Source organism: Leopardus geoffroyi, chromosome D4 (genome assembly GCF_018350155.1).
Source record: "Leopardus geoffroyi isolate Oge1 chromosome D4, O.geoffroyi_Oge1_pat1.0, whole genome shotgun sequence".
NCBI classification, from domain to species: domain Eukaryota; kingdom Metazoa; phylum Chordata; class Mammalia; order Carnivora; family Felidae; genus Leopardus; species Leopardus geoffroyi.
The window spans coordinates 10,949,740-10,963,392 of record NC_059342.1 but is presented as its reverse complement, the minus strand read 5'-3'; the positions used below and the strand labels follow the sequence as shown (position 1 = coordinate 10,963,392).

The window sequence follows — 13,653 nt, the reverse complement described above, 5'->3', positions numbered from 1 at the left end:
ACTAAATTAGCCTGATTTATTCTGGATAGATCCCAGTTGCTGAGGGTGTGTCAAGACCCACTAGTGTTCCAAAGGGAGTGATCTCAGCACCTAGTTTCAGGTTGATTGGAAAACAGATCCTCGGGGGGACCTTCTGGAGTATGCAACTATAAACCCTGTTGACCTCCAGGCCCAGAGATCTGGAGGTGTCCCCTGAAGTCCAACTGCAAAAATCAGGGCTTCAGACAAGTGTACAAGCTTTTTGGAGGTGCCAGCAAGCTATGGTGCGATCAGAGGACAGATCAAAGATAGTGTCTACCTGCCTACATTCCCTGAGAGCACCTTTGAAGCCTACTTCTCAGGGTGAAGCTCCAGGACAAATAGATGAGCCTTTTCCAGAGGCAGACTAGTGGTGTGTTTTAGCCTGCTACCTACACAGTGCCTTGGGTATGGTAGCCTTTCCATAACTGTCTTCCTATTACAGTCCCATGGGGCCCGGAAACTCAAGTCCATCTGGCCACCAGGGCCAGGTGATCAAGGGGCATTCCCAGTGTGGACTGCACTCAAAGGCAGACTTTAGCAAGGCTGACAGAGTGCTGAGGGTGGGGCACACTCCTGTTATAGGGATGCAGGAGGAGAACAGTGGGGGCAGGATACACCCAAGGCTTTAGTGAGGCAGGGTGATGGCTGGGGATGGGGCACACTCATGGTTTAGGGAGGCTGTGTCCGCAGTGCCTGACTGAATTGGCAGAGTGGAAGGAGAGTGCAAATATGGTGCTCACAACACCTCTGTCCCCAAAGAAAGTCCCAACTGATCCTAGTTCCTCCCACAAACACTTCTGGATTAACAAATGAATCTCCTTCACACACAATCCAGTCACTTCTCAAACTGCTGCGTTTGCACTGGGTCCAGTCCCAAGATGAATGTACTTGTGTGTAAGTACCTCCAAAGGAGTATCTCAGATTCCCCACAGCCCCCCAGGTCCACTGTACACAAACCCCTTTGTTTCCAAATCCATTTTGGGGGCCTCGTCTCTCTAATGCAGGTTCCAAGGGTTGACATACCCAAAGTGGGGCATGAACCCATCCCTCCTCAGGTAAAGACTCCAGACCTGTGAAACCCTCCTCTCTTGTGGGTCACTGTACCAGGGTGAAGATTTTGACAAGATCACCTCTCTGCCTCTACTCCCCATTTCAATGTGGCCCTTCCATTCCTTGCTGTAGAGGGAATTCTTCACCTAGCTTTCAGTTCTTTCTGAGCAGGAAGTAGTCCATAAGTAGCTGCGGATCTGGTGTGTCTGTGGAAGGAGGGGAAGTTCAGGGTGTTCCTAAGCTTCCATCTTGAACTGCCTCCAAGTTCTTTTCTTTTACATTCAAGTGAAACTAAATTAATATTAAGAATAACACAAAGAGAGGCGTCTGGGTGGCTCAGTATGTTAAGCGACTGACTCTTGGTTTCGGCTCAGGTCACGATCTCACAGTTTCGTGAGTTCGAGCCCCATATCGGGCTCTGCGCCGATAGCGTGGAGACTGTTTGGGATTCTGTCTTCATCTCTCTCTGCCCCTCCCTGACTCGTGATGTCTCTCTCTCAAAAATAAATAAACTTAAAAAATTTTAAAAAAAAAAGAATAGCACAAAGAATGCAATCTCTGTATAAAACTGTCTCTGTATATTTATACAGCTTTCAGAAGCACACGGAGCAGGGTTTCCCAAATTTATGAATGTATAACAATCACTTGGGGGGCTTATTAAAATAGATGGCTAGGCCTCACTCTTACAGATTCTGATTCAATATATCTGGGATGGGGCCCAAGAATCTTCATTTTTCAAGCTCCTAACAGAGACTGATGCTGTCATTCAGCAAATGGCATTGGCACAGAAAAATCCCTGGAATAAAATTTACCTACTTTAACTTCAAGGTAGTAAAATACGGTATGATTTATTTTAACTTTCTTCTTTGCATTTTCTTAGGTATTGGGTAAATTTTTTTTTTTTACAATGAATGTTCCATTTTTACCCAAACGATAAAATCATTATTCCAAAGAAAGTTAGAAGCAAGAAATATTAACCTGTTTACACCTACAATTTGTAAAAAAGCTTTCTCTGAGATCCTTATTTAACTTTTCCTTCTCCCTCTGAAAAGGTGAACCATGTTTTACTAAACTCACCTATTCTCAAAGAAAAGTTACAGGAGTTTTTCTCTATTAAACAGCTACCATGAAAGAAATTGGTATTTGCTATTTCAGAAAGGAGACATACAATATATTTCCCAATCTTACCAAATGTACGTGAATTTGATATTTAATATTAATGTAATAATCCAACTCCTATCATCCATCAAATCTATTAGAAATGTATGAAAATGTATGTAGTATGGTCTACTACAGGACCGAAACAGCCCAACTCAACACTAATTTGAAAACATGAGGAAAATGCTATTATGTACTATTAAAAAAAAAAATTTTTTTTTAATGTTTATTTATTTTTGAGACAGGGAGAGACAGAGCATGAACAGGGGAGGGTCAGAGAGAGAGAGAGAGGGAGACACAGAATCTGAAACAGGCTCCAGGCTCTGAGCTGTCAGCACAGAGCCTGATGCGGGGCTTGAACTCATGAACCGCAAGATCATGACCTGAGCCGAAGTCGGACACTTAACCGACTGAGCCACCCAGGAGCCCCTATTATGTACTATTTTTAAGTACAATAACCACTGATTACATTTGGACCATCAGTATACTCCAATATTTCTTTTAAACCATTATGATCCCTTTTGATTAAATTTTATTTTTTATTTTAAGCAAGCTCCAAGCCCAATGATGGGCTTGAACTCACGACACTGAGATCAAGAGTCACATGCTCTACTGACTGAGTTAACCAGGGACCCCATGACTCCTTTAATAAACTATTCCTAAACAGTACTTTTCTGTAGTTTTATGGCCCAATGCCATTAACTCATATAAAAAAAAAAAAAAAAAAAAAATATGACCAGACTTGTAAAACAAACACTAAATATTCTGCAAACTAGGAATAAAGGTGTTACCTAAAAAGATATTTGGGTAAGAGGGAAACAGACACCTACTGTTAAAAACAGATCAACTCTGTGTAGCTTTCAACAGAGAAGTTTATACGTAATTCCACTAACAGATAAAAATTTCATGGATAATCATTAATTCCACACCAGGAAAAAGGCCCAGTAGGCTTAATTTAACTCTGTACCTAAAGACAGTATTAACAAATAAAATTATTTCAACTTTAGTAGTAGAAAAACAAAATGGTAACAATTAATTGAAAAGGACCAAGTATAGCTGGGATTAGAGTCCAAAAGCTCTTAAGTATCTCTAAATGATTCTCTAAGAAAGCTGGATTAGAAGATAATCAGAAATAAGATCTCTCTCTGTACAGTATGACCAATCAAATATATACTTATAAGTAGGATGTCTCTATTTTTCCTAAATTTCCATACTTTCAACAACTTTTGTTCCTGTAATAATTTTAAAACAATCAGCTGAAATTCAAATCCAATTATCAGGTTAAAAGTACCAAGTACTCTGATCATGATTTATCTACGAAAGAAACATGACAACCCAGTATTTTTCCTGTTTTAAACAACAGCAGCAAGTTTTTAGTCTGGAGTAAAGATTATTACTAATACTACGTTACATATTTCTCTAATACATTTCAAATGTTTAAGAACTACATTCTGGTTATTAATAATATCATTTCTTACCAGGATCTGCTAACCCAGTGGTCTCTAATAGTATGTAATCAAATTTCCCCTTCTTCTGCATCAAATTCTCAATAGCTCTAAGGCCATTGTCCCTGGAGAATACCAAAATATAAAAAATAGTTGATTACCTGAATATTAAAGTGATCATTATAAATGTTTTAAAATATACTTAGCAACCTGAGACAAAGATAGCTTAGGAATATAAAAATTAAACTCATTTCCCAAACTTCTAAGACAATGTCCGTCAATATTTACCAATGGTGGGAAAAAATAGATGCACGTGTACTGATAAGTAAAATAAATCAAGGACATGATGGATATTTTAATTTTATTACAGCTCAAAGCAGAGGAAATTTTAATAAACCTGACCGAAGTCAAATTCTGCTATTTTTCTAGTACTATGAAAGAAAAAATCAACATCCAAAAGAACAATAAAATTTATCAATTACAGTGGTTTAATATAACAATTAAAGGGACACAATCATGAAATACTTTTCAATTCTGTTCTGAATTAGAGTGCCAGACTTTAGTCTTCCTTTTTACTTAGAACATCAACAGTGCAAGAGAAGACTTAATGGATTTCATTTTGGTTATTCAAGAAAAGCTGTCATGATTTTAGCTTTGTTAATATATTTGACTCAAAGTCAAACATCAAACGATGTAGGAAAAATTTAATTCACTAGAATATACAAAATCAACATTAATTTACTCAAATATTTGAGTGACTAGGTTATTAGGTCCTTTTCTCAGATCTATGGTATATTAGTGGAAAAAAGAGACAACGTCCTTAGAGACAATTATAACTGGTGGAACAGAACTTGAGGTTTTTTACCTTTTTGATGGTCATTTATTTTTGTTTTTATAAGTTGAATCCTTGGAAATAAGACCAATGACTCATTAAAAGTAAAAAAATAATTTTTTATACATGAAATGTGAGTTTCATATACTAGAGATTATTAATTAAACCCTGACATCTGGAGCGCCTGGATGGCTCAGTTGGTTAAGCGTCCGACTTTGGCTCAGGTCATGATCTCACCATTTGTGAGTTCGAGCCCCGCGTCAGGCTCTGTGCTGACAGCTCAGAGCCTGGAGGCTGCTTTGGATTCTCTGTCTCCCTCTCTCTCTCTACCCCTCCCCCGCTCACACTCTGTCTCTTTCAAGAAAATAAACATTTTTTTAAAAAGTTTAAACCCTGACATCAAAGACAATAAAAAGAAACTCAAAAAAAGGGCCAAAGCATTAGGGCTGACAGAAAAATAAATAGGACAGCAAGAAACACTCTAAGAAATTACATCCTAATAAATTATTTTCTATATGACAATACAATGGAGCAGATTACATAAATTTAGTGAAATTACACAAGAAAATCAAAGCTGGAAATCTAATCAATAAACATTTATAACAGACTAACAAGCACACAGTAAACACATTCCTCACTTTACTGAACAGCAGAGGCAACCATTTCTAAGTTCCAGCCATTCTTCATACAGCTCTCCACCCTGGCTGACAGCTAAAGATTTCTCCACAGCACTTCCTAGAATAAGTAACAAGAAGCACTCTTTAGATTATGTTCATCAGCCAACCAAAAACAAAGATGAGGATAGCAACAACAAAGATTTCAAATCATTTACACAAATACACTTTGTAACTTTCCTTCTTTCATTCTATCCATGCAGCCTCAATGTCTTAAACTCTACTACAGTAGATTACTTTAGCTTTTATTTCTTAAAGAGGATTTAAGCCCCTACAAAGGCAGAACCAAAATTAATCTCTCATTACCTACTTCCTCTTCAGGCCTCTCACCTGCCCACTCCTGTACCCTAATGAAGTAGCTATTTCAAAAGCACTCTTTCTTGTCCATGACCAACTAATATGTTTAATGTGTTGGGTTTTATATGCCCTTAACTCTCTTAAAAGATTGACTTACCTATCTTTTTCCTTTTCATTCTTCCTCTAAATTGTTTTCGTTTCTATTACACAGATTCTAGATATCGCCAGTATGAGTAAAAACCCTAGTTCATTTTGAGGAAGTTCGCTTGGCCAGGGTATCAATGTGCTTGCTCATTTAAAAATTAAATTTTTTGGGGCGCCTGGGTGGCTCGGTCGGTTAAGCGTCCGACTTCAGCTCAGGTCATGATCTCACGGTCCATGGGTTCAAGCCCCGCGTCGGGCTCTGTGCTGACGGCTCAGAGCCTGGAGCCTGTTTCGGATTCTGTGTCTCCTTCTCTCTGTGACCCTCCCCCGTTCATGCTCTGTCTCTCTCTGTCTCAAAAATAAATAAACGTTAAAAAAAAAAAATTTTTTTTTAAAAATTAAATTTTTTAAGTTTCCTCATAATGCTTACTTAAGAAACAATAATATGTGAAGTTCTGAGATGCTTGTTATAATAAAAGAATGATTTTAAATATCTTACTTTTCCTCCAGTAAATAAATATACCATAGCCAGGGAAGAGTTCTAAATGTCCAGTAAAGAAAATGGCCAAAAAGGAAAATTGAATAATTTTTCATTTCCCTGTTTTTTGTTTATATTCCAGTTAGGCAAGGATACCCAAGAACTTTGATACTATCCTTGATCTTAGCCAAAAGGCCAAGAAGCGATGGGGATAAAGAGCTTTGAAAGGGACTGCTACAAAATTCGGGGTTTAGAGAATATTAATAGAATGTAAAGGAAGGTATTGCAAATGCTGTAAATGACAAAATTATAAAAATGATTCCAAAAGAATGATGAAAAATAGTAACAAATACTAATAAATGTGAGCAGTGTCCAACAGATCGGTTAATAAGAAGCTAAAATACAAGACTAGGATTAAAAAAATCTTAGCATTTTTATTTTATCTAACAGACTTTTCACTTTGGTTTACTGACATCAGAAATCAAGTGTAACAGGTCTCCCTGTTCATAAAACCTAGCTCCTTGGGCGCCTGGGTGGCTCAGTTAGTTAAGCGTCTGACTTCAGCTCAGGTCATGATCTCATGGTTCATGAGTTCGAGCCCTGCATCGGGCTCTGTGCTGACAGCTCAGAGCCTGGAACCTGCTTCAGATTCTGTGTCTCCCTCTCTGTCCCTTCCCAGCTTGCATTCCGTCTCTCTCTCTCAAAAATAAATAAACATTAAAAAAAAAAAAAAAAAAAAAAAAAAAACTAGCTCCTTTACTCATTTATAACTGAGAAAATTGTGTTTGGAAGTAGTTCAAGGGGCACCTGGGTGACTCAGTCGGTTGAGTGTCCGACTTTGGCTCAGATCATAATCTCGCAGTTGACGAGTTCGAGCCCCACATCCGGCTCTGTGCTGACAGCTCAGAACCTGGAGCCTGCTTCCAATTCTGTGTCTCCCCGTCTCTCTGCCTCTCCCCTACTCATGCTCTGTTTCTCTGTCTCAAAAATAAATCAGCATTAAAAAAGTTAAAAAAGAAAAAAAAAAGAAGTTCAACATAAGATATTTTTGGCAAAAACTGAGCTTTAATTAAAATTCACACTTAGGGGGCGCCTGGGTGGCGCAGTCGGTTAAGCGTCCGACTTCAGGCAGGTCACGATCTCGCGGTCCGTGAGTTCGAGCCCCGCGTCAGGCTCTGGGCTGATGGCTCAGAGCCTGGAGCCTGTTTCCGATTCTGTGTCTCCCTCTCTCTCTGCCCCTCCCCCGTTCATGCTCTGTCTCTCTCTGTCCCAAAAATAAATAAACGTTGAAAAAAAAAAAAAAAAAATTAAAAAAAAAAAAAAATTCACACTTAGATTTTTCTTATAAAAAGAAAAACTTATAAAAGTAATCAAAGAATTGTGTCTAACACTGCTGTAGATTTTTTTATAGTACAGTTCAATATTAAAAACAAAAAAAATGGAATTTTAAATGCATGTATTTCCACAAATAATTGTAGGTGCTTGAGGATGGAAACCATATATTTAACTCATTTTTAAAATCTTCAATTTTAAGGGGCACCTGGGTGATTCAGTTGGTTAAATCTCCGACTATGGCTCAGGTCACGATCTCACTGTTCGTGGGTTCAAGCCCCATGTCAGGCTCTGTACTGACAGTTCAGAGCCTGGACCCTGCTTTGAATTCTGTCTCTCCCTCTCTCTATCCATCCCCAACTTGTGCTTTCTCTCCATCAAAGATAAATAATGTCAAAAAAAATTTAAAATCTTCAGGGTTTTTTTCCCAAGATTTTTTGTCAATGTTTATTTTTGAGAGAGAGCCAGCGCACGAGCTGGGGAGGGGCAGACAGAGAAGGAGACAGAGGATCCGAAGCAGGCTCCAGGCTCTGAGCTGTCAGCAAAGAGCCCCACACGGGGCTCGGACCCACGGACCACGAGATCATGATCTGAGCCAAAGTCGGACACTTAACCAACTGAGCCACCCAGGCGCCCCCCAAAATCTTCAGTTTTAAATGCTTTGCAAATATTTTTTTTTTTTCCAACGTTTATTTATTTTTGGGACAGAGAGAGACAGAGCATGAACGGGGGAGGGGCAGAGAGAGAGGGAGACACAGAATCGGAAACAGGCTCCAGGCTCTGAGCCATCAGCCCAGAGCCTGACGCGGGGCTCGAACTCACGGGCCGCGAGATCGTGACCTGGCTGAAGTCGGACGCTTAACCGACTGCGCCACCCAGGCGCCCCTTTGCAAATATTAATAAACATCTAACAAGGTAAACTTAAAAATACAAAAGCATTTTAAAATGTTTTTCAGGGACGCCTGGGTGGCTCAGTTGGTTGAGCAACCGACTTCGGCTCAGGTCATGATCTCACGGTTTGTGAGTTCGAGCCCCGTGTCAGGCTCTGTGCTGACAGCTCAGAGCCTGGAGCCTGCTTCTAATTCAGGGTCTCCCTCTCTCTCTGCCCCTCCCCCACTCGTGCTCTGTCTCTCTCTGTCTCAGAAATAAACATTAAAAAAAATTTTTAAAGATAAAATAAAATAAAATGTTTTTCAAGTTACAAGTGAACAATATAGTCAGTACAAAAGCACCTTGAAAATGCCTGAAAGAACTTTCCTTCATATGTTTAGATTTTTATTTCTGGAGTTCTTTCATGTAAAAACCTAATTTAATTCTGTTGCTATGAATTCCAAAATTATGTAAAATAAAATTTTATAAAAACTATCTGATTTCAGTTCCTCAAATCTGTACAAAATAAAGCTTCACAGAAATTAATCTGTTTTTCCCAAAACTATCCACATTAGTGTGTTTGCATTATAATACTTTGTATTTTTGTTTTTAAATACGGAATATCAATACACCAGGGGTATAAACCATCCTATAAATTCTTACATTATAGTATTCACTGAATTTTACTTACCTTCCCCAAATTCATTTAAAATAACAGCTACTCTTTTACTATGTTGCTCTGTCAAAATATAGTTCAGAAGTGTTGTTTTCCCAGCACCTATAAAATATATTTGGTTTAAATAACAACAGTGAAAGGTTAATTTAAAAGGCATACACACACAAAAACAGAGTCCCAATGTTTTAAAAATTTTCCATGCTATTTTAAAAATATTATTTAACTATGGCATAGAAGATTCTAGAGGGAAAGATTAAGTACCTTGGCAAAGTATTAAAAAAGCCTTATGTTCACATAAAATCTTCTATTTACAAATACTCCTACAATTTGGATCAGCTTTCTTTGACCTCATGTGACAAACATACGTCTTTTACAGAAATTAATACAATTAATATAAAGACAACTAAATTTTCTATTAAATAAGGAATTATTGAAATAATGGCTTCCAAGGAATGAAGTACTCATGTAGTTCATAAAATATTTAAGCATTTTTACATGATAACAATTTTTCTTAGTAAAGAATATATGGTTTACTTCCCTAAAACTTACATGTAAAGCCCTGTATTTTATTTCAACATCCATCATTAACCAAAATTCAAACAGACTATAGAGCTACTTTTAGTATGCTTAATCTATAAGAAATATATATATACACACATATGTATGTACATACATATATATAGACATATGTATATATGTATATATATAGACACATGTATATATGTATACACATATGTATATACACACATATATGTATATGTATATATAGACATATGCCTATATATAGACATATATACATAGACATAGACATATATATACATATACATATATGTGTATATATACATATGTGTATATATATATATACACATACATACACTTGACTCTTGAACTATGTGGGTCGTGGGTCCACCTATATGCAGATTTTTTTCTGTAAATACAGCACAGTATGGTAAATGTATTTTCTCTCCCTGATGATTTCTTCAGAACATTTTTTTTTCTAGCTTACTTTATTGTAATATAGTATGTCATACATATAACATACAAAATATGTGTTAATCAACAGTTTATATTATCAGGAAGGCTTCCGGTCAACAGTAGGCTATTAGTAGTTAAGTTTTGGAAGAGTCAAAAGTTATATGCGGGTTTTCAACTGTACAAAATGGTGGCACCCCTAACCCTCACACTGTTCAAGGGTCAACTGTCTCTGTCTACGTGTCTATAAAACACAAACAAAAAGAGAGAATGGTTGTAGGAGATGCTAACGATGTATGGAATGTTCAGTATTTAGAAAGATAAATTCACAAAGCTACACTAACTTTATCCAGTAGGTGGCATGTGAAACCTAATATGTTCAGCTGAAGTGGAAGAAAAATGTTTATCTCGTGAACCGTATATACCGAAGTTCAAAGAGGAAAAAAAATATACTGCACGGTAGTGTTATTCGATTGTATGAATCTATCATTTGTTTACTCTTCTGTTGGCAGACATTTGGGTTATTTCCAGTGTTCTGTTCTTCCAAACAGGGCTGCTAAGAACTTCTACAAATCAGCTTGTACACATCTTCTGAAGCACATTTACAAGATTCTAGTGTATAACTAGGTGGGATTTAATGATCATTAGGGTATCAACATCTTGAACATTGTTACGTCACATTCCTTTAAAGGCTGTTGAAGGGATGAAGGGCTTGCGTTTAGGGCTCTTTAAAAAGCTCAACATCCCAAAAGTGTGCAGCACAAACTGAAAGGGGCATAGCTTAAGGGCAATGAGGAAATTCTTAGAACCAGTCCGAGTATGAAACAGAGACCCTGAACATGAGTGCAGCATAGGTAGTGGCAGTGAAAATGGAAAGGAAGAGGTGGATGTAAGAAATTTCTAAAAGATTTACCAGCAGTTAATAATTAACCATATTATGAAACAGAAGACTTTAAGGCACAGTTCATTCATTCAAGTCTACTATGGGGGCATCTGGGTGGCTCAGTCGGTTAAGCATCAGACTTCAGTTCAGGCAGGTCATGATCTCACAGCTCCTGAGTATGAGCCCCGCACTGGGCTCTGTGCTGACAGCTCAGAGCCTGGAGCCTGTTTGGATTCTGTGTACCCCTCTCTCTGCCCCTCCCCCACTCATGCTCACTCCCTCTCTCTCTCTCTCTCTCAAATATAAATAAACATTAAAAAAAATGTTAAGTCTACTATGGGCCAGATGTTATGCCGGGCCTTGGTGAAATGGGCACAAAACAAAGATAAACTGTCTCTACTTTCACAATGCTTACAAACACTAAGAGAGTGGGAGATGTAAGGGAATTCTGATCAATAAACAGGTAATTACGTCACAGGATTATACAGTGGATAGGAGATGTACAAGATGTTATGAAGCACCTAAGAGGGATGTCTAGGCAGGGGACTAACAAAAAAGAAAAGTATTCCGGGGGCTAAAGTACGTGGCACCTTTTATAAGTGAAAGTATTCAGTGTGACTGGACCACAGTTCTGAAGGCGAGAAAGGCCGTCAAGAGCTGGATCATATAGGACCTTTTGATTCATGTTGAGGAACTTGAACTGTAAACCAAAAGGAAACCGCTGATGGGTGTTAACGCAATCAGTTTACACCTATAAAGATCATTCAGGCTCAAGTACAAAGACTATATTAAAAGGGAGCATGACTCAAGACTAGTTAGAAAACTTTTAGAGTATTCCAGGTCATTGGAATCACAGGAGCAGGGGGATTGGAGGGCAAAACATAGGAAGTTGTGGACCTGCTGAGTTTGAGATGTCTGTGGGATATCAAAATAGAAACTGAGTGTGAAGTTAAAAGGATGGACAGAGGTGGGCAAATTTTGTAAGAGGGACAGCCAGAGAAGTAGGTGGAAGTATCCAGAAGAAAAATGTGATGGAAGCCGATAGGACGATGTTTCAAAAAAGAGAAAATGGTTAAGAATAAGCAGTGAAACTATATCGCCTATATTCAGCAACAAGGTTGTTGGCAAAGCCCTCATTCCTAAGCCTCAGGCCGCTACCTCCAATGCTCTAGTGACCTGCAGATGAGCAAAATGGGGGAGGCCAGAGGGGCAAGTCTGAACTATACCACCTCAGACGAGGAATTTGCCTAACTTCTTCGTAGAGGAGCCTCTGAAGAACAGTAGGAAAACACCAAAAGTAAATCCCTTTATAAAATTAATCCTGAGTAAAAAGGAGAATAAACTTAGTCTACAAAGCTTAAAAAACATATAAATAAATAAACCCACCGGTGGTTTAATTCTTATTTTAAGGTAAAAGGCCCTCAGGTCTAGAAACGGTATTATCTACCCCCAAATCGTTTGGCTTTATTTACAGTTCTTAACTTTCCCCACACAATTAATATGCACATGTATTTACTCTAGCCCTTCTATTAAAATGTAAGGTTTTAAAATAATAGTGGTCAGATTTTTCTAATAAAGGATCACAAGTGTAAACGCACCAACTGTCCTTCAGGAAATTGTACGTTTACACACCTACGAATCCAAGGGTCCCTGAGCACTGCTGAACGTCTACAGCTTGAGAAATAGTCTTGGAGGGTGGAGATTTTATTCTTACCACCTCTCCAAGAGTGCTTTGTAAACAGATCTCAAAAAAAAAAAAAAAAAAAAAAAAAAATCTGAGATAGTCCTCGCCACGAAGAGCTGGAAGAGACTGGCTCGAGCTGGAAGGGGAATCTACTAAGGAATACTCTTGTGGGTCGGGCATTTTACAGACAGGGCACCGTTTAATGGTAATAGACGTAAGGTAGGTGTTTCCTGCCCCGTTTTGCAGATGAGTGAACAAACTCAAACAGGTGACTGGTAACACGCCCACCTTCAAGTGCGGTTGAAGAGCTTCAGAAAGGTAAGATAACTTGGTAGCTGTCCCAAGGATAATTAAGGGGCGGGTCCAGGCCTCTAAGTGCAAGGCCAGAACTAGCTTCAAACTGTGAGGTTAACTTTGAAGCTCACTTGACAAATGTGGATCTAATGCAAGGGGTCTGGGCATCCCTGAGCCCCGAGACGAGAAGCAACCCATACAGGGGGCAAGTGACCCAGGCCCTACGTCAGAGACATTTGCTGTCTGCCAGAAGGCCCAGATGCCTCAGGTGAAGAGGCAACGGCAAGTCCCCCAAAATCCCAGGATAAGTTCACGGTATTTTCTGACCGGGATGGTTAGTTAGTTACCTAAATACCCGGTGATAATTGTGACTGGGATCTTAGCGCCGGGGCCAGACTTTTCCTCCTCCTCTCTTAGCTTCGTCCCAATGGGGACCAATTCAGGACAGTCCTCCTCCACCTGCTCCTCTTCTTCATCCTCAGCTCCAAGGGCCGGAAGCATCCCGGCCAACTGCACAGCACGCCTCCCCCTCAGCCCCAGAGCGGGGACCAAAACACCGAAAGGCAGCTGCGCAGGCCGATCACGCCACGCCGGGCGCGTCATTGACGTCATTACGCCGCGACGCGCGGCTCCTCCCCGTCCCGCCCCGATTACCAGGACCCGGGCCGAGGACCGCCTCGCCTGGTAGCCACGCCCCCGGAGGAGCTGGGCACCCCCCCCCCCAGGCTGAGCTCTCTGAACCTGAGCGAGGCTGGGCGGAGTTGCTAGGGCTCCAGCCTCTGATGCTGTCCCCGTGCGCTGTGACCAGGGCCTGGGTGGTGGAAACGAGGAGTGAGTAGCCTG

General features: G+C 39.6%; 1 protein-coding gene across 2 annotated transcripts in view; it reads right to left on the bottom strand.

Moving 5' to 3' along the window:
- The window catches only part of LOC123592468 (COBW domain-containing protein 2), a 52,015-nt gene extending 38,596 nt beyond the window's left edge, over positions 1–13,419 (bottom strand). The window contains exons 1-4 of one of the 2 annotated variants that reach the window (XM_045467479.1): positions 13,158–13,419; positions 8,993–9,079; positions 5,145–5,241; positions 3,708–3,799 (exon numbers count right to left, since the gene is read on the bottom strand). In XM_045467479.1, the coding sequence (XP_045323435.1) occupies positions 3,708–3,799; positions 5,145–5,241; positions 8,993–9,079; positions 13,158–13,413 (532 nt within the window). In that variant the 5' untranslated portion in view covers positions 13,414–13,419. The remainder of the gene's footprint in view (positions 1–3,707; positions 3,800–5,144; positions 5,242–8,992; positions 9,080–13,157) is intronic. The other variant, XM_045467480.1, reaches the window with a different exon arrangement.
- Positions 13,420–13,653: the final 234 nt, after the last annotated feature.